The sequence below is a fragment of the Centrocercus urophasianus genome, unplaced genomic scaffold (assembly GCF_019232065.1).
Source record: "Centrocercus urophasianus isolate 14NV4802_14NV808 unplaced genomic scaffold, USGS_Curo_1.0 seq_13, whole genome shotgun sequence".
Lineage (NCBI taxonomy): Eukaryota > Metazoa > Chordata > Aves > Galliformes > Phasianidae > Centrocercus > Centrocercus urophasianus.
Genome location: NW_024884475.1, coordinates 35,006,139 through 35,028,416, shown reverse-complemented (window position 1 = coordinate 35,028,416; position 22,278 = coordinate 35,006,139). Strand labels below are relative to the sequence as shown.

Below are 22,278 nucleotides of genomic sequence, written 5' to 3'. Positions count from 1 at the left end.
GGGACTGCACCCATGCTGCACACCTACTGATTTGGGAAATCAACAGTATATTCATAGATACAACTTTCTTGGTAAGTCAGGAAGCGTGCTAATTATAAAAGCTGTGAAGTTACATCAACACCAAAGGTGTAATATTTTTTCAAGTTGCGTAACAGTTAAACTGTAAGACCTGTGACATAGGTAAGCAAAGAAACAGTCACTTAGCAGGGATGTGGGCTGGGAATACAGTACTTTTCCCCCTTAAACATGCTAAGAGTGGTTTAACCTCCGGGTGAGAAAATAATGGGATCAATAACGACCTTGTTCTGAGAATGCTAATGAGCTTCCCAAATGGCAGCAAATCACTATGGGTGGAAGGAAACCCTCTTGCCATATGTCATGTGTGACAGTCCCCAGAGCATTTGCCTTCATTTGGTTATAAAAAGGGAGCTGTAATTCTTTCCTCTATTACTTCCATATGTCAGCTGGTGAAGCTACAACACATTACTTAAAGTAACATTTCAGTGGAAGCACATATATATCTGTAAATTACCACCAAATATCAGGAACTTCCTTTGTTTTTCTCTCTTAATTTTACTATTTACATTACAAAAACTTTAGAAAGTATTGAGTAGAAAGAACATCTGGGAACAGTCCAGCATGTGGAAGAAGCCCCACTGAGCAAATCAGACTGGTAAGATGACCATGATCAAATAAACGAGAAGTTATAACAAGAAGTACCTGGCTTCCTCTCCAGCAGAGGCGCTTTCTCCTGTGTCCTTCATTATAGATAATTCCCTTCCAAAAAAGAAATTGATTTTGCCTCAAGTCACCTTCTGAAAACCATATGCTCTCAGAGATAGCCTACCAAAACCCACATGCATTCAAGTAAAACAACAACTGTAGAATATCTCAAAACTTCATTGGCCAGATTCTGGGATTATTTAATTTATTTGTAAATGAGCATTTGGGCAAGTTGTTAAAGATGCAATTTGTGAGCCAGGTCAAGTGAAAAATTCTGCTCAACCACACATTGCCATTAATTCCTTCCTTTATTCCTCTGTAGGTGATCATACTTTTGTTAGAAAAACAATGGCCCACGAGGTAACATTGATTTTACATGGTGCATTACAGATATTTTTAAATGGATACAGATCCCTTGACCAGATATAAACGGCTGTTATGAAAACGTGTCCTTAAGGCAAAGCTCTAGCTTTGCTGCTGAAGTAAAGTAGTACACTGGGCACCAAGGAACTTGCTGGTAAAGGTAAGGCAACTAGAAGGAAACAGCGCGTATCATGCTTAACTAGAAGATGTTATTAGTAGGATGGGCCAGGGAATGTGCAACCAGTAGTCAAACTGGGGTAGAATAGCTTGAAGCACATCATTCTCACCAGCCCTTAAGATCACACAGGATTTACCATACTGACAAGCAGTTTCTGCAGCCCCTTTGACAATAAGAAAAGCTGTAACTGTTTTCTGCCTTCTCTAACTTCTCCCGGACACAGACGGATCATAGTTCACTTATGGGACTGAGTAAAAAAAACAGTTTCAAGATTTAGGTTTGCATGAATAGTGTTACAAACTTTTAAATTAAAAAAGAAAAAAGTTACTCCAGCATGGCAAAAATAAGAGGGGAAAAAGAAAACCTCTATATACAGCTTTATGATTAGTGACCTGCCTTGTCTTTTTGGGATATCTTTTGTCTTAATACTCCAGAGAACCCTGCATTGAGCAGTTAAGTTTCATCGCTATCAGTAAATACAAATGAGGATGTATGGGGAAGCAACACTGTCCTGACCCAACCCTCCCCCATGGGGCACTTGCAAACTAAAAAAATGCTATCCTTCTAACGTTCAAAACTTCAACAGGGTTCCTTTAGAGTAGAAAATACTTAGCTTATTTATAAACCTTGGCCTAAAAGAAGTAGGACAACAGATACATAGAATATTATCTTCAGCAATGATACTTAAATGGCTTTGTGGAAGGCCTCGAATGCTGCTGCACACCAGAAGTGTGAGTGGTACAACTTTGCTGACTCTCACAGGTTCAGTGAGACTAAGAAAAACCACATTTGACTGCTTTTTTCTGCAAAATAATTTTCCAGAAGAAACTCCAAAACGCCATCATGAAAATAAGTGAACAAGATATGAATTCCAGGAAACACTGAACCAAGAAAAGACACCAAATTCATAGAAAGAATGAAATTTGGTTTCTTTATAACAGGTAAAGCGCTACAACTGAAAGCCTCCTCACACTTGACACACCAACATGAATGGATTCTGAGCTAGGAGGAGCATCTGGAGGTCAATCAGCACTTACTTTCTTCCACATTTTTAACCCAGAGCAATGTGCGTTAGCTACACAGCACCCTTTTCACAGCTGCTGTACCTGAGAAATTCTGTAGAATTAAGCAGAACAGTTTAACCAAGTGGTGAGAATAGGTCAATGCAGTTACCCTACTAGGAAAAGAAATACGGCTTTGCAGCTCCAAGGGAGCATGCCAGCACTGCTGTTTGATATGCACATTCTATTTAGGGATTTCATTCTGAGGACACACGGTTACTAAGCAAGGTTTGTGTCTTCCTGCACTTAGTACTGCAGATAAGTACTGTACAGACAGTGCCAAGCCTATTCCATTGGGTTTGGCTGTTTCCAGCTTATGCAAGCGCAGGGTGGGAGAAACAAGCACACCTAGAACCCTCCATCACTACCCTGCTAATCTCAGAAGTGTCACTCTCAAACAGACCTAAGTATCATCTTTCCTATCACTTCTGTGTAGCCTCTATATTCTGAGTAGGGATTTTTACCCAGCTTTGTTTCAAAAGAAAGTGTGCTCCTTTTAAAGTAAGAGCTGGAATGCTGAGCTGCACCTCTATCGGCTTTAGTAAATCAAAATTCACACAAGTTGCTAGTTCAACCAAATTGCTCTTACACATTAAATGTTAAGATGACTGACCGGTAAAATGTTCTACAAGCTGGTAGCAGCTCATAAAACATAAAAGAATGTTTTTTTGAAGTTATATTTTCTTTATCTGAGATCTAACTCTCTATTTCTTCACAGTGCATAATTTTCTACACTGCTATATCTGAAATAATATGCTCAAGAAGTCAGACTTCCTACAGGATCAGCCAGTCACAGAAACACCACCATTTCTACTATTCCCTTTCTTCACTGCTTTTAAGGATATACTTTTTATTTATTATTCCAACCAAGTCAGTGTAAGGTACCACAGGAGCTTCAGATCAAATGAAGACAGAACACATGTGTACACACAGTAAATGCACTGAATAACAGCATGAAAGTAACAGGGCTAATTGATTAGAAATATAAAATGATAAAGCTAAACAAAAGTTCCTAGTAGTTAATTCATGCTGTCATTTAAAAAAGATCTTTTCCATCTCCCCATAGGAAAGATTTACAGCTCAATGCAACTGAATAGACATCTCCAACAGCTCTGATGACATACCTATCATTTCTTTACTGATAACCTTCTGTGCGATCCTATAGATAAAGAAACAATTAACTTGGAGAATTAGGCTTTCTTTTGTGACAGAACTGTTCTGTGCCTTGGCAGTTCAGGCTTTCTGGCACATTCCAGCCGCTCTGCCACAATACACAATATACGGAAGTTTCTCTGAAGCAAATATTTAGGTCATTCCTATGCAGAGGAGTTGAAAAGATATGGCCTTGTATATTTAAAACTAAAAAGCATACTAGTGGAATGCTCTCCCACTGGAATATCTGCTTTCTTTCTACATACGCTACACAGGAGAGAAAGATACTGCATGGGCTTTAAACAACAGTATCAAGTATCATGTATTTAAGCTATAGTGACTACCGAGGACAAATTTGCAAAGTAATGAATAAACAATTACATATTGGAAGAGAAATCTCTGTTGTATTAAACAGGAGATGATCACCAAAATACTGAGGAAATATGATAATGAGGGCAAAACTGGATTTGGAACACAAAATGAGATTCATCTGATCAAGTGCAAATGTTTAACCTTGATCTTAGCCACCCTAGGAATATTTTGTGAGCAAAAGAAAAATATCAGGTTTTAAGGTGCAATTAACTTAATCAGTGTCTGCCTAAAGATATTTTTCTATGTTGTCTATTATGGGAAGACAGAGGGTTAGCTCTACAGATGTATACTTTATAAAACTCAAAATCTGGGCAAAATGTCAGACTGCGAGTGATGGAAGCTAAAATGCTATGAATTTACTCTTCCTGGCTGAATCCTCTGTGCTATCAGTACACCATTTGGCACAGATGATATGAAAGAATCTCACTAGGTGGACTGCTCTTGCAGTCCAAATGCACCAAGTCTAATGCCAAAAACATTGTAAGTTCGAGATTCTATTTCCCAAACGTGAGTCTCCTAATCAATGTATTGCTTAAGTGCTCACAAGATAGAAAAAAGAAAAGAAAAGATTACATCTCTCTCAAAAATGTATATGGTTAATATGAAAGCTTTTCCTTGGCAATTATAGAAGAGTAATAAGAAAATACAAGAAGTATCTATCATACTATTTTCAAGCGTTAATATGATTCCATTTGTGCACTGTTTGTTTAATATGTTACATGAACAAAAATGCTCATTCAGGCCAGACTCTTCCTAAATAATATCAACACCGTAGATCCATACCTGAGCAGTGCAGGAATTAAAAAGGGTAAAAAAAAAAATTAGGCTTACATGAAAAAAGTGTAGAGATTACCAGACTTCAGCTTAAATTACCTCTTTTGAAAAGTAGAAAGTATCCCACAATGCAAAAATCACATAGCTAGTAACTTAAAAGAATAATCAATAAAAAATCACAACGTTCTGATTTTTCATTCTGAAAGCATGATCAGCTCTCAAGGAAATACATAAAGAGATGGACTGGGGAAATGAAGGAAATGGTTGAGCAACTTTTGCACATTCCACTGTAATCCACCAGTACTGGACAGTAAGTAGAAAATAAAAAAGTCATATTTAATTTCCCTTCTAATATCAAATGACTTTCCCAATGCTTTATAGTCTGAAAATAAATAAATAAATTGAAAGTAATGGTGACAAAAAAAAAAAAAAGATTATATTAAATTACTCTACTGTGCTGGGACAATCTTGGTCTATTAAGATAAACTTTCTTTGCAGGTATTTAGATAAATTGGCTGTCCGTTTCAGAGAATTATTTGGACTGCAAAGACTAAAAGGCATAAAGAAAAATTGTTGCACTGTCACAGCATAATGGTCTCTCCTGCTAGACAGATATTAAGAGAGAAAAATGGTTACTGAAAAATGAATGCTGAGATGACATTACTACGCTTATATTCAATGTGGGATGCAATTAGACTACAAAAATGTTCTATTCTCTTACTTCTATTTTATCAGAGAGTGATAAAATAAATAAAGATGAACATGGATGATTACCAGTGGCAGCTATTCAGTACAGCACCTGGGAGAACAGTTTTATTTATCCAGATTTTGTATAGTGACAGTCAAATTGGTAACAATCAAACCTAAAAATCTGAAATACAGTTCCAAGGTTTGGTGGTTATTTATTTTTTTAAATAAAAAAGCTGTATTGTTTAACAAAACAACCCATTTATTAGTTTTAAAGGACTTTTATACAAGCTTTGTCCAAAGATTTTTAGAAGGGTTCTCTACGCTTGTATTTGTGGCACTACATATACTCCAGCTGAAGCACCACCACTCTGCCTAATTTTTAGAGATGCAGAAGGCTCTCATTTAGAGGTATTGCTTTTGACTTCACCGCTTTTGAGGTCAATATATACTACCGATCAAAAAACAACACTTAACCTTATGACAGCAATTTTCAGATAGCCTCAACTCCAGTTCACAAAATTCAAAAAAGTGAGCAGTTTAACCTATGAAAAAAAGTGAGAAGAAATTCTTTTGAAAACCTGACCTTACTTGGAATCAGAATCTCCCTCCTTGGAGATCTTCCAAACCAGATGGATACGGTCCTGGGCAGCCTGCACTGGATGGCCTTGCTTGAGCAGGGGTTGGGCCAGATGGACCAGAGGGGTCAGTGCTGTAACTCTGATGCTGTAACTCAGTGCTGTAACTCACTGATGAGTTATAGTTTTGTATCACATCTGCAACAACTCTCCAATTTCTAAATTTTGCCTTATACAGGGAGCAGTGCTAACCACACAGCTATTCTGGGGACTAGAAGCTTTCTGAAGTGATTAAGTGCATTAATTAATGGAGTGCGTGAAGAAACATCCACAGCGCATTAAGTAAGTTCAGTCTTAAAAGACACGACTGCATCCAGAAAATATTAGGTAGGAAACACATTAAACAAAAATGAAACACAAAAAACATGATATCCAATTTTATACTACCAGTATTTATAATATAACCTTAGCAGAAATGAGTTAATCTTGAAATTACACAAACTCTTCATTTAGTAACTTCTTTTTACATTCAATTCTGTCACAGTCAATGCAACAGAAACCAGTAAAACACTGCTGTCTAATGGAGTGTCACTTATGCAAAACACACTATACAATAACAGATTCTCAACTACTGCAAATTGATTTTATTTCATTCCTTCCACATGTCAACGTGCCACAGAGGGTAATTCCTTTGATATTAATAGTAATGAAGATGCATTGTACCTGACAGCCCTAACAACACGTTTAATAGAATGTTTTAACTTTCAAGTAGATGAAGAACTTGAAGGGAACGCTTTTGCATTCCACTCTTTCAGAGCATAGTTCACTGTAACTTTTAAGTAGGGTAATTTCATTTATTTCCACTCTGATACTATTTCTATTTAATTTGACAGTTTTACTTAGGAAAGATAACATTCTGACATACTGCAAATTATTCTCTTGGAACAATACAGTTCATCCTTTTGTATTTGCTTTACTCTAATTTGTCTCAATAGCCACCTGTTTCTAGCAAGTAATTCTGGCAATTTTTCATTTTAGGATAAGTTAGAATGATTATCTTCAGGTATCATTCACATAGACAAAATTTGAAACATAATATTTCAAATTGCTGCTGTACAACATAGTGGGAAATCTATTTGGGCTTTATTTGTTAATAGAAACTGCTCCTTCTGCACAACAACTGATTACCTTGTTCCTGCAATTTCAGTTTGCACACTGGAGATCCTCAAAGCGTGCTTAACCATCTAACTCAAATGTTGGCACCAATTTCCATACAGAAATTCACCCTTATTCTATTCCAATCCATACTTTTTTTTTTTTTTTTTTTTTTTTTTTTGCATAGGGGAAACACCTAATTATCTAAGGAACATATCTCTTATTTATAATTGCATACACAGAGGAAGTTTCAGTGTATAGTGCAATTTTAAAATACATTTAAGTAACTACAAATTCAAGTCTCTTGCTTAATAACACAGTTTAACACAGGGCTGCTGCAATTTGACACATATACTACCACTGGAAAAAAAAAAATACACAAAACACAATTAAAAAATCGAGTTAATAATGTTAATAAGACTATCATCTTCATGGAGTGCTATCACTGCCCAACCTTTTTCAGAACATCTTTCCATGCTGAAAGTTTTCACAGGAAATTTCCCCATGTTTCCAGCAGAAACTAGTCATCAGCATCTTAACTTATTCTTTAGCTTCTAGACTGAGTATTATTTCTGCAGTTATCTCTATCTGCTTAGCTACAAGACTTCACAAAAAGAAAGGGAGGCATATAGCAAGAAGTAATGTTATTCCTACTGACTTCAACCTACAACCTCACTTGAACAGCATGACAATGGAGAGTAAAAAAAAAGGACATTCCTAAATGTCCAACTTGAAATGTTAAGATGAAAATTTAACATTTTTAACACTGACTCATTTAGTGACTGAACAAGCTTTTGAGACCTAAATTAATACAAACCTTGCTTGTAAGTAAGTGCCATAAAACTAAGAAAGGTGAAATGCTGCAACCAGCTTTTGACATTTGAAATGCATTTTAAACATTTAAGCTAATAATCCAATCAGTTCTTCAAAATTTATGTTGACATTTCTTTTTGCTCACCACATTTACTTCCCACTTGTAAGACTAGCAACACGTACATTACATGCTAATAGATCTCGGGTCCAGCTTTGAAGTCCTGTGCTGTTTCCAAGTACTTCTAAAGTACACATTTAGGCAGAAGGTATCATCAGACTAGAGTTAAATACTCTAATTACTTAATTAGAACTGTGAGTGCTTGGGGGCTCAGGGAGAAATGAAAACACTGCCTCTCTTACCACCTTTCTTTAACAGTTACTTAGCAACTAGTCATCTTTAATTTTCTTGTGAAAGACTATTTTCCATACGTAGTACAGAGAATGTAATTCAGAGGTGCCCACCAGTGAGATTACAGAATTTAGTTCAGCAAGCATTTTTGCTATTTAAGAGAAAACAAGTGATATTAACCAGTGACTCTTATTTTCTTATGTTCCCTTTCTCACCTATAGAAGTGAAGTTGCACTCACACCCCTTCAGCTTGGAGGAGGAAGGAACTTCTACACCTTGAGTTAATGACTGCAGAGAGTCAGTCATATTGTCTTCTCTCTCAAGGCACAAAGAGTTTGCATAGCTATTCTTACTGATTCACATCCTTTTTGAGTTTCAACAATTAATAACTGTTCATTTTAAGAGTAATAATAAAAACATGATACTTTGCCTTAACAACTATTAGTTTCTGTACATACTTTACCTGTACATCATTGGCATTCATTCTTGTTCCTTCCTTCCCAACGAAGATGTCATCTATATCAACCAGAACATACCTATCCAAGGACAGTTTGAGCTTCTTTCCGGACAGAAAAGAGATGGCATCTATGAAAATCAGCTTGTGCAACCAAAAATTCAAATTATTGCCGAAAAGGACTCGTTGTATCCCATCGTGGAGACCCAGGTCATGAATTACTGTGGCATGGAGAGCACTTTTAGCAGCAGATGGCAAAAGGTTTTCTGGTGTCTTTACTTTTGCAAATATCACTGGCTGGTAAGCTGTATGATTAATCTGGAAAACTGCCCAGTCATTTCCAAGCAAAGGACCTTTCTCAAGCTTAGAAGATTTAGTCACATGGAGCAGTGGGGAATAAGGGTTAATGCAACAGTCCTTAATACCCAGATTGCTGTGGACGTGAAAAGGAAAGCCCTTCAACTGAAAGCTCTGCAAGCTGTTCTCATTGCCTTTGTGAAATCCAATAACCCCTACACCATATTCTATGCAATACTTATCTAGAAGACCTCTGTTCCAAGAGTCCATATTCACATACTTTAGAATATTTTCATACACTATGAGAGCATATTTGCCCTTATTTTTGTCCATAAGCACTGGGAGGTCACCTTTTCCAGATGCAATTTCAATGTGATACTGAAATCTGCTAGATTCTAAAACGGTTATTATATCTTGGCCTAATGTTGAATATTGACTTTCCACAAATACCAGCACTACAAGATCTGTCCTCAGTGGATCAATAGGCTTCATGGTCTTCATCTCCATCAGCTTGTATGGAAACAGTGGAAGATCACCACATTCCACTTCTGAAGAGATTTCAGAAAGTTCATTTTCTTGTTTGTAGCCATTGTACAAGTAGTATGCAGAAATAACAATGCTCACCGTACAAAAAGTAGCCAGCAAAATAACTGTTCTTTGAAAATGTCTATGAAGTTTCATGATAAAACTCATGTTGTTTACTTGTCTTAGATTGCTCTCAACAGCAGCATTAAAAACACACGCAGATTCTCAACAACTTGTTCCAGTCCTCTTAAATATTTATGTCACCATTGCAGCACACACATTTATCTTCCACAAAGCTTTACAGAAGGTATAGTCTAGAAGAAAAGAAAATCAGAGATTTAATTAAGGCACCACATCTGTGAAGTACTGTCACATTTGAATTAATGGATAACACAAGTCACTGCTAAAGAAAGGTTTAGAAGAAAACAATTCAAAGAACTGTGATAGTTTCCTTCTGAAATTTTACATTAGTAGCATTATTTGTTCCTGCTCTCCATTATACCTGATTGTTTTATAAAATACAACCGTCACTCTGCATTTTATAGTATTGCAACACCAGAATATCTAAAGCACAAATAAAGGAGCAGCTTGAAGAACCTCCTCCTTGAAAAACTTCAACCTAACAAAAACAAAGCCTAACATTTCAAGAGCCAAAAGACCTAGCCAGAATTCCCTTCCAGAATTCCCACAGACTCCCTGCCCCCAGAATATAATGTAAAACAGGGCATACTCAGAAGGCACTGAAATGCAAGGTTACGGCAGCAAAGAACTTACTGTTTCTCTTGTTTCTTTCTTTTTAACCCCAAACCAAAAGAATTACTGATAAACAACTGCTGATAACACAAACATTGAGGAAATGTCACAACCTTTCTATGTCAAGGCCTAGAAAATAGGGGAACATTATTCTACATGTATTCTAAGTGTATTCTATACTTCATTAATGCACTTCTGAATGAAGTTGGAGAGTCCATAACTCAAGAAGAAACTACACGGCATCCCATCTATCAGAAGAGCAAAACTGAGCGCCAAGAGTAAGAATATGTCAGCTCTCATTCATAACTCAGATTCTCTTTAAACCTGTGTATCACCAGATGAGCCCACTTTCTGGACACATTCTGCTCTTGTCAACTCCTACTCTACTTTCCATAGATAGCATCTCATCAGCACTCCCTGCTCTCAGTGGACTTGCACCTGGCCTTGAATCTCACCCGCAGTTGGACAAAGCCTCATATACAGCTTTTAGACAAGAGATTCTCCTTTTACTCAGGCACATAGCCAAGTTATTCAGTGTTAACCAGAAGTAATATAATTTGTGCCTGTAGAAACTGGAGGCATTCAGAATGGACAGATACTGAACGTAAATCTGAAAGTACCTTTAGAAGATCTCAAACATTTTAAGTATTGAGATATTTGATTTTTGTCATACTACCTTCAAGTGCATTGCGTTAGACAGCAGAAAAGATATATACAAACTGATAGGAAGGCAGATGATAAACTAGAAGCTTCATTTACTTGAATGAGTAAAACTAGATTTTTAAGGCATGTTTCCAGACAGTCAATTTTCTGTTACGGGCACAAAGGATTCTCAGTGAAAACAGCCCTCATTTTGCATCTCCAATGCAGCTGACTGGCTGCCAAGAAACTCATAATTTGAGTGGCCAAAATGAATGCTTACTGCATTCTGAGGAATAATTATACACATGGCTGCCTTTCTTCAAAAAACCACACACCCTGTCTTACTTAGCCTTACAAAGAGCTTCAGGTCTGCTTAACAAGTAGAGAGACACGAACCTCCAAAGCAGAACTCTTACTGACTAAAGTACCATTGCTTCCCTGAGTGGCAGTCAGCCACCATTCAACATACTGCTCGAGGCTTGCTTGCTTCTTCTTCCCCAAGCTGCTCTGACAGAGCCATGAAGAGCTCCTATTTTTATGACAGGAACCATTCAAGTCAGATGAGCTAGAAGCTCCCAGCAGTGTGATTTTGATGTCTCACTCTTCACCAGCTTCAGCTCCTACCTTGCCACCTGAATGTGTTAATACTGAAGGAATTTTTCCTGGAGCAGGAAAAATTCAGAGTGACCCAAATTCATGGCAAGAAAGGGCTGACTGGGTGCAGCAGCTGTAGGCACACGTTTGAACAAGGTATTATAGAGGGGCTGCAGCTCAAGGGCTGATAAAGGAAGCAGCAGAAGCACTTGAAATATTTGCAGCAAAGATGTCCTAAGGTGGTTCCATGGAGCAGAAAATCTGGAGCCAGCCTAGAGAGCTGTGTTTTTCTACAGGAAAGCCCATGCCATTTTATTCTTAGCTCCTTATTGCTGGTACCTCCTGAGGTACAGAGTGCAGCTGCAAGAAGGGGTGGGTAGAAACGCTGATAGATGCAAGGCTTCACACTGAGGAAATCTCTGAGACCCAGCAGGACCACAGCCAGACCTGGCATCCTCACCACTGAAAAGAGGAAGGAAGGAAGAGGAATGAAACAGAATAAGACAAGTTTTAAATGCATGTTCTCTTGAATCAGCTTGATTCTTATGTAAGGTCTTGCTTATTTAAAGACTGCTTTGCATGGCAAGAGTTCAAAAGAACACAAAAGAAAAGGGAACATACATTTAATAACATCAGAACAGTTTCAAAGCCTTGACAAGTTACAGCTGTTTTTGTGCAGGAACAGACTACTTTTACTCTGAACAATACTATTTGCTAGATATACTGGATTCTTACAGCCTAAAACATCATGCACTGGCTGTAACAGAGGTACAGAGACCTCCTTGGTGCATCACTCACCCCACACTGTACAACTTACCATGACTATGTGAACTTGGTCACAGGGTCACAGCCTCAGACACAGCTTAAGGGCAAATAGTTCTTCTACATGATTACTGCCCACAGTACACACTGACAGAGGGCACTGTTTAGAACATACCAACCCCAAGGAAGCTCTCTGAAGTGGTACTTCAGAACAGGGCTGTCCTTGTGGAATCTTATTTTCACAAGAAAAGAATACAATATTTAATAAAAGAATAAATAAGTCATGACAGCTTGATCTCCATGATCAAATTATTTTTTTTTTTACTTCTTACATACTTGCACATTTTTATGCCATTCTCTGAAAATTGAGACCAGTGGCTTTTATTTACATTGCATTCGGTATCAAAATATCACCTTAGTGTGAAGATTAGTGATAAAAATTACTTGAAAATATGTCTAATATTTAGAAGTTTGTTTTTAACTTGTGGACTCACTATGCAGGACAAGATCTTGCTGTGAGAAAGCTGAGTCATGGAAAGAAATGTTGCATTTTATTCTGAATGCAGCAAAGCTCAATGTCATCCTCTTCTACTGCAGAAGTGATTTCTGCAGCATCAGACTAGTTCTCACAAAAATCTTACGGGCACAGGAAATAAAATATCACATTATTAATGAGATCTACAATTGTCACACATGTTGCCGGGCTGTCACAGCCCTGGGTACCTTCTGCCAGCCAGAATGAAAGAGAGGTATTAGAATACAGATTTTGCACTTCATGTTTTCCCTTTTCTCCAAATTCACTAATAAGAAAAAAACTGATGACAGAACAAGCACCATGATGGAGCCACATGGCTTTCGTGAGTTCCTACCACTTGTAGCTGTCTGGAGTTTATTACTTTACTAACTACAAATGACTGCAATCCTGGCTCCTATAAATCATTTCAGCACAATAACCCTATCGCAAATATTCGAGACAAAGCTGGCTGGGGATTTTACTATTCATGAGGTGTAGAGGTGTTCTCTAGTGAGCACAGAGAGCAGCACAAAATCAGATATCAGGGTTTTTTTAATTATTATTTCCCAGCAGTAAAACTAACATAATATGAAAGCAACTTCACCAGAAGTCTTTGCGCTTGGTGAGGAGCCCCATCCTCAGGCTCAGACTGATGCACAGAGTATAAGGACATGTGCTGTGTGAGTGCCATGGCAACTGTGAACACCATGCCCTCACTGGCAGATTTCTGCACTAGGACTTCCGCGGCATGCCCAGCACACACTGCAGCATGGGCTTTGTACGACTGCCTTGTCTGCACAGCATGAACAAGCTGTTTTCTGGACTAAGGAGCTCTAAAGAAACATAGTTCTTGCTCTCCTACTACCTGTATCCACATAAAGACAAACATGGAAAACTGCTTTAAGTCTTATACTTTAAAAAATTTATCTGTTGAAGTTGTGTCATGAATATCAATGTGACTTAAAACTAAGAGAAATGTGGTTTATCTCAGTATATTTAAAACTATCAAGATTTAACCAATAGGCTAAGCAAAAATAACCAAAAGCGTAAGAGAAAATGCTCTCAATTTAAGTTTTTTAAAGCCCAGTATGAAAACCTGGTTTAATTTACCTCAGACCTATGCAAAGGCGGCTATATATTGTGACTTCTGCTTAGGAGCAACAAAGTTGTGTCACACTTACATACAAAGATAAAACAAAAACCCTCATAAACTGTTTCAGGGTAAAGAAAATCTTCCCAGTCACAAAGCACTGTGAATTCAGGATTCATTAGCCAACAGTTTTATTCAGTTATTACATCTGTTTGCTTTGCAATATCTATACATATTTTTCCACCTGCCTCCTGTAATAATCCTCCTCATTATGTTCCGTGCCTGTTCTTTACCAGACTGGGTGCTCAGCAGCAGTAACAACACTCTCCTCATGGGTTGAATGAGGAGTCCTACATCAAGAACAGACATATTGTTCAGCACATTGATATAGGCATTCCAGCTTATAGTGATTAGAATGCTATTTAATTGCTTAGAGCAGAAAATCCTGCTTTGGACAGCTGCTATGAAATATAACCTTCAGGAAACGCTCCCATTCACTGTATCATTGCTACTAAAATGTAACTCTTGGATGTAAGAATGACTGATAAAAAGCAGCAAAGGGCATTCGAAGTAGCCCCATCTGGCATAGGCAGTAGAGCTCACATTTTTAAAGACCAATCATGAAAACATGAAACTGGTCTCCACATACCAAAGTACCTCTACTTCACAGTGCTGACTGAAGTATTCAAGCGGCAATAACTCATAAGTTAAGCATAATAACCTCGTAAGCAGGTGGAGAACGAGGTCTTATGGCTGGATATTAAGGAGACATTTTCAGCTGGAAAAGATGGTGCTATGAAACATAAACAGCCCAGGGAAGGCATTGAGACTCTTTTTCATTGTCTAACAAAGCTTGTAAGCCCTCCAATACTCAGGTAAAGCACGTTTCTCAGGTACCTTTAAACAAACAAACAAAAAAACCCAAACCAAACAGAAAAGCAGAACAAACATTCTGGCAGATAGACACGCTTTTTCTTGAGTTCTTGGTGCAAGCAGTTTTCAGCTGCTGTCATATCTCAGCTATCCTTACCTCAATGCTGCACTGCTGTATGCGGTGCTACAGAACCTGACAAGGCAGGAACTCACGCATCAGAATTTGTTATTAAAGAAGTATTTTAGAATAACAACTATACAGTATTTAAGAGGGAGACTTCCATTTAGCGCAAAGGTCAGTTTTGTTCTTCAAATTGCTACTCTATCTTCACACAAGACTTTCTACCACGCATCTTAGGATACCTTATGTCTCACGCCGTTTTTCAAAGGCAAAATCTGTTTCTAGCAAGCAGACGAACGTTACAAAGTAGGAACGACACGACCTGCCGGCGAACCGCCCGTAAGGTCAACGCGTGGCACGTCCCCGCGTCCCGCCCGTCCCGCTCTCGCCCTCTCCCCGCAGCGGGCGGCGTTCCCGCCCCAACACCCGAGGAGAATGCCGACGGCTAAAAGAACGCCGTCTTCTCCGCTTGCCGTTTTAATAAAGAAAATGGCAAAGCCACACAAACCAATCAATGAATCAACCCAGAAAACGAAGTTACCTAGCGAAAAGTAGCGAATGAAAGCGCAAAAGACTTTTCTGCCATTTACCAAAGGCCTCGTGTTGCTGTGCACTAACGGTCGGATCGGCTGTAATGTCCTCACGGGACTTTGAGAATTCCAGCAGCTGTCACCACCTGAAGTCATTAACGGTCTCTTCCCGGCGACGACCGAGTTTGCCGCCCGGCCGGCCGCCCACAGACACCAGAGGGCAACAGCGTCGCACAGAAGCGGTCGGGAAAACAGGGCAGAAAAAAGAAAACCAAAGGCGGCGGAAGGGCAGCGCTGGGTACCACAGCCGGCACGCAGATGCCGAGCGCGCCGCCGACGGACGGAACGACCCGAAGCAGCCCGGGACGCGCCGAGGCACCCGAGCACCGGGCGGGCTGCCCGGGCGGCACCGCACAACTTTTCGGGGAGCGGCGGGGCCCTGAAACAGAGCAGCAACCGCGCACCGCCCGCAGACTGGAGCCGGGGGTTCCGATCCCGCCGGAGGAGCCGCCCGCCGCGGCCGTTACCTCCAGCCGCGCTCCGCCGCCATGCCGCCGCCCCGGGACTCGCCTGCGGGCTCCGTTCCTTTCCGCTCCTCAGCCCTCTGCCACCGTTCCCGTCCCCGCGGCTGGGCGCAGCCCGGCGGAGCCGGCAGCTCCCCACGCCCGCCGCGGGGAGAGCGGCACCGCCCCGGCCGCGGCCCGCCCGCGGGGAGGTGCGGCGGGGCTGAGCCGCCCGGGGGTGCGAGCGCCGGGCGGGGCCGCCGCCACCGCCCCTCCTCAGCCTCGCGCTCCGGAGGAGGGGCCGCGCTCCGCGCTCACCGCGAAGGGCGGGTTGTTCACCGCCCGCCCGCGGGGCGCTGCTTCGCGCCTCCGTCCCGTCAGGGCCCGCGGCCGCCCGCGTGCCCGCGAGGCGCCGTGCGAGAGCTCCGTGCTGGACCGGCACCGGAGGAAAGGGCTGGGCGGGACAAGCTCTGCTGTCCCTCCGTCTGCCCTGAGAGAGCCGTGGGACTGCGGGCCGCCGGCACCTGCCGCGCCTCGGTCGCGGAGCCGCGCGACCCCGAGCAAAGCATCAGCAAAGTCTCCCGGAGTTTCTTCCATACTAAATGGAGTGTGGGTGTCTGCTTATCCGTCGCGAAGGCACACAGCTTACCGCCGGCTGCACGGCATATAGAAAGGGATGAACGAGAACACGGTATGCAGCCTGCAGTACCGCGCCCCGATTCTTCTGAGGGCATTCTGGAGGCGTGTGTTAAGTGAATATAAGTGAATATAAGTGAAATCAGATTTGTGACTGTAACTAAAATGCATCTTTGGTCAGTACTTAATTTACATTCTCTAGTGTTCAAATTGTAAATTTAGCCCCTTCTCCAAAAGTTTAACTCCAAAGCATTTGTTTTTTTTCTGCAGGTTTGGGACAGTCATTTTCTGCTTTGTTATAGGTGCAGTGCAAAATCTTGTAAATTCCGTAAGGACAACTACTTTTTCTGAAGACAAAGAATACTGGGCCGTGCGTTTGCAGCCTCGGCCCCATCCGTGCAGATGTCATCCCTGAGCCTGCCCCGTTGCTGCGGGTTCCCCATCTGCACAATAGCACTGGCTTCTGGATATTGCAAGTAAAATGTATTAATGTTACATGTGCCCTCTTGATCTAACTAATTCATTATCATGAGGTGGCTGTTGGCTCACCTAACAGCTGATGAGTCAATGCACCACATTAACTCAATCACAGCAGTTGTCTGCCCTAGTCTGTCTCATTATGACTCCAGACAGAAACTGCAAGGAAAAGAGTCGAAGTCTTGTGAAGATTCCTTCTCCAAACATCAGCAGAATTTACAGTTCTTGATTCAGAAAGACGGTGATTAACTGCTTGGTCCTGTTCTTTCTCCTTTTTATTCCTGTGACATACATAAAGGGACAAATTCTAATGTCTTCTAAACATCAAAAGTTTGCAAAACCAGAGTTTCAATTAAAATTTCCATTGCATTGAAAGCACACATACACACAACAAAACAAAACAAAACAACAACAACAAAAAAAACACAAAGAACAAAGAAACAGATAACATAATGGAGATAATCTAATCCCTTATTGCTCTTGCTTTAACAAGCAGCATAAAATCCCAGGCCTTTACGTGCAGAAGACTGCTTATATACACAAGGGCTTATTCTGCACAAGGTTATTAATCCACAGAACAGTGTCTGTCCAAAATCCTACTGCCCTCTCCATATTCCACAAAGGGATTTTCTCTCACATTAAGATTTGCTACAGTGTGGATATCCGGATACAGTCTTGTCTGGAGACTTCTCTATTATGAAGGATTTTTCCTACAATGTGCGGTGAGGTATGAGGTGGAAGACAGCCAAAAATGACTGAAATTCTTGGATGTGACTTCAAACTCACAAATGCGTATCACTTCCCTCCAACTATTCTGAGTAGCTGGCAGTGTTTTTAAGTTAGCTTTAAGTTTTTTAAGTTAGCACTGGCCAACAAGGATGGAAGAGTGTTACACAGGGCTTGTCCTCATAAGCACCTGGATGCTCACAGGGATGTGCCAGACATCTCACAGATGAGGGCTTTGGCACTGCAAGTCAGCAGCTGTAGCACAGAGCACTTCTGGCAGGAATATTAACAGCTTTGAACCTTCTTGGTTCTGCTTTCAGTTTTTGCTCTTGAGCTGTCATTGCAGTGTGAACTGGGCATGACATCGTAGCCCCTCTTTCAGGAATACATCTTTAATACGATGCTGAGTATGCTTCTGGCTGTTTTCTGCCCAGTTCCACGTTCCTCACAAACAAAACTGTAAAGTGTGGTGTTGCATTACCATGGAATGCTACTTCAAACAGCATCATCATAACAGTACGTAAGGATCTGAGGTTACACCTGATGTGCATCACTCCAGAACTGAACAGTGCATGCAAGTGACTGAGTAGCTGATTCAGACAAGAAGATGGCTGGGAGAGAAACCAGTGGGCTCCTGTACTGTACAGCAAAAAGAGGTGTATTCAGACATGCTAGTCTGTGCTGAACACCTGTGCCTTGAACTAACGCAAGCTCTGTGCTGCTATCAATGCAAGAGACTTTATTCTGGCTCACAAACATACATACAAACTTGTGTCTGTATGCAGCAAGGAATAGACATTGAAGCAAGCTCCTCTGTTCCATGCCTCAGAAAATTTGCCAACTGAAATACTTACCTCATTTTGGATTATTGCTCCAAACCAATTATAGCATTCAAGACGCTAGGATCTAGACCAGCACTACAGATCACAGAATGGCTGAGGCTGGAGGGGACCTCAGAAGCCATCTGCTCCAACTCTAGCAGGGCCACATAGAGCAAAGTGCTCAAGCTCATGTCCAGTCAGCTTCTGAGTATGTCCCAGGAAGAGACTCCACAGCCTCTCTGGGTAGCCTGTGCCAGTACTTTGGCACTTGCACAACAAAAAAGTGTTTTCTGATGTTCAGAGGAACCTTCCCATCTTCCAGTTCGTGCCATCTGCCCCTTGTCCTGATCCTGGGCACAATTGTAGAGAGTCTGTCTCTGTATTCTTTGCACCCTTCCTTCAGGTATTTATACACACTGAGAAATGCTCCCATAAGCCTTCCCTTCTGTAGGCTGAAGAGTCCTGGTTCTCTCAGCCTTTCCTCACAGGAAAGATTCTCCAATTTTTTCATTGTTTTTTTGGTCCTTCATTGGACTTTGTCCAGTACGTCCATGTCTCTCCTGTACTGGGGAGTCTATAACTGGACTCAGCACTCAAGTGTGACCTCACCAGTGCCAAGTAGATGGGAAGGATCATCTCCCTTGGTCTGGTGGCAGTACTTTCCATAGTGCAGCCCAGGATATCATTAGCCTTCTTTGCAGGAAGACCATGTTGCTGGCCCATATTCAGCCTGATGCCTATGAGGACCCCCAGGTCCTTCAATGCAAAACTGCGGTCTGGCTCCCACAAGTGTCCTGGTGTGCGCTCTTCCCCAGACACAGGACTTTGCAATTCTTCTTGGTGACCTGAAGGGGGTTCCTGTCAGCCCATCTCTCAGCCAAATGAGCAGATGAGGTCCTTCTGCAGACATACCATATGCGTTAAAATATGAATTCCCGTGTACTCCATCCATGTACTCCATGAATGGGTGCCTTCAATATATACAAACACAGTTAATTCAACATGAATTAACTGAACTCAGGAAAAATAAGGTGCTTTGTACATGCGACACCTCAGTCTCCTACTGAACTAAGCATGTTAATGCTTTTCAGTATTTGGCTTTTAATCCTTAGTCTGAATATCAGCCCTGTTTCTGACAAATTGACCATTTTCAAGCTAATTACTTTGAAAATTATACCTCAATTAATTCCTATCAATACAAATTGCATCATGTTCTGGCAGCACTACTACTTACGTCTTAATACATACACTTGGATGTATGGGCATGCTTCCACAGACAAGGAAGTTGGTCATTCTTCCAATCACACACTCTTTTTTTTTAATATTATGGTAAGAGATAAAAATAATTTTAAAATGTATTTGACGTATTCCAGTAAAAGTCCCATCTCAGTTTGGCTTTTTAATTATCTCAGTTTGGGTTTTTAGTCATCTCCTAAGAAGCAACAAAAAATTTAAAAAAGAGTTGGCCTATCATCTCTAGTGATATCCTCAGCTTTTTGACTTCGTGCTGTCCTCTAAGCAAATGCTCTCTTTCTCAGTCACATTTTTCTTCAAAATAAAATCTTCCCACAGTGCTTCCTCTTCTTGTATAATCAGAAGCATTTCTTTATTCCTTTCTTTCTTTCTCAGAGAACTGAGCCCCATCTTGTGGTCTTACTCTCAGAAATGATTCTGACAACTGGATGATTCTAAGTCTGCAAAAGAACTCCCGATCCCTCTGAGTCCTGCTGATATCAGTGGGGAATGTAGGTATGTTTGTTACAGTGGTCATTACTACAACTCCCACCACAAATTTGAATCTACAAGACAGGCAGAATTATTACTTTGACCATCATTTCATAAGCCAGGGAAAGAATTAGTAAAAACAGTTTTCAATTAATAAAGAAATGTTTTATCCAGTCTTGTCATTTCAAAGATTCAATACATCTTTTAGCCAAACACTAATTATTGTGTTATTTTTGTTTACAAGATATCTGAAGATATCTGCAAGATATCTGAAAACAAAGACCACCCAGGTAATTGTCTGTTGTTAGGGGTTTTTTGTTTGTTTGTTTTGCTTTGTTTTATTTTTTGTGCTCTTATGAGTTCTACTAGCCAAAATGTAACTCTGCATTCATAATGCTCATTGGATTCATCAGAAACTAGATGAAGCAAATTTAATAAATACACAATCTTATCAATACTTAAGCTATTTATTTTTAAATACTATGCAAATATTAAAGAGTCCTTAAAGGGTATTTTTGTCTTGGGCACTGATATTAGTATTGCTGTACTCATCTGACACAGAAGATTAGGCCATGAAATTATCCAAGATCAGGCAGTGACTCATGAAGGTTATGATTAGAAGTCAGAAGTTCTTGACTCAGGGTTGAGTTCAGATCACTAAATCTTATCACACTGCCTTATAATAGATGTCTGAAGCCAGCAAATGGCTGTTAAAATGTTAAAATGAAAAGACCTAATTTCTCCCCTTAATGAAACTGGAAAAGGCTTTGTTTGCAACTTGCATCCATATAATGAAATGAAAAAAACGTGGTCTGAGATTTCAGTAACATAAGTGGTCAAAAATGTAATTGACTAAGAGGTTGTCTTGCAGGAAAAAAAAGAAGCACAACACCGTTCAAGTTAATAATCTTACTACATACCTCTGTATCATCCCAGCATCCTTCATTAGTGAAATGAGTAAAGATTATTCTGTAGCAGACAACATAGGAAACCAGCCATGCTTATGCAATTTCTTTGAAACATCACAAGCTTTCAGGTGGAAAATATATCTGTTGTTTCCCTTCTATTTCATTTTCAAACCCTTGCCCTGAAAAAAATCCTACTATTTGCATATACTGTAGTAACATCTTTCAAAGTAGTTGAAGGCAAGTTGCTAATTACATGCCATGGGTGATGTCTACCTGGCAATAGAAAGGCATTTCTATCTCAGGGCTTAGAATAAAATATTGTTATAAACATGTTGTGTTCCATTTTAATCAGGGTATGGAGACAATTGTCATCTTTGTAGAATGATCAAATGGCCGGCTTTGGAATTTAAGATGCTCAAAAAATCATTAGGCATTTCTGCTCTGAGCTGCAAAAACATCACTAACTGCTCAAGTCACATGCCATGTAAAGTGTAAGAGAGATTCATTAATGAGGAAGACTGAGTAATTTCTGTCACAATTTCCCAGGAAATTTGCTCATGAAGAGAGAAGAAAGACTCTTCCTTCCCATTATATCATATTCATAGTCTTCAAGCTAATAAGTATTAAAAAAATGCAGCACGAATTCAAAATGTACTAATTTAAGTTAGCTGTTTTGAATATATGTCAACTTGATTGAAACCTCCTTAGTAATATTGAAATTGTATAGAAGAAAGAGATAATGAGGATGGAAGAGAATTAAGAAACACCAAGTTGCTAGAAGCAGGACCAACATTCTAAAGCATCTTTGCTCTTTTTTAGTAATACATAATTAAATCTTCTGTTAAAACTGATTTTAGGATATGCGATAAAATAGGACATACTCTGGGCTAAGGAGAACTTCTATTATTACTGTACAAACTGCTCCTAAAAATGGAAAAAGTCCACCCAAAACAGTTTTATTTTGCAAAGGGGAAAAAGAATCAAATTGATTTATCCAGCTTGATACATACATTAGTCCAGCAATAATCTGAACTCTTCCAAAAGCTGAATGTCATTTACAGACAGCTGGAAAAATCTTCATAATTTCATCTTTATATCAGAGTTCCAACTGTAACTCTGAGA

The 22,278-nt window shown here is 40.1% G+C and overlaps 1 protein-coding gene across 1 annotated transcript in view; it reads right to left on the bottom strand.

The window, feature by feature from the left end:
• LOC122156977 (bifunctional heparan sulfate N-deacetylase/N-sulfotransferase 3) overlaps positions 1–9,649 on the bottom strand; it is a 61,834-nt gene extending 52,185 nt beyond the window's left edge. The window contains exon 1 of the mRNA XM_042812303.1: positions 8,669–9,649. Within this exon, the coding sequence (XP_042668237.1) occupies positions 8,669–9,649 (981 nt within the window). The remainder of the gene's footprint in view (positions 1–8,668) is intronic.
• Between the last annotated feature and the right edge of the window lie 12,629 nt (positions 9,650–22,278).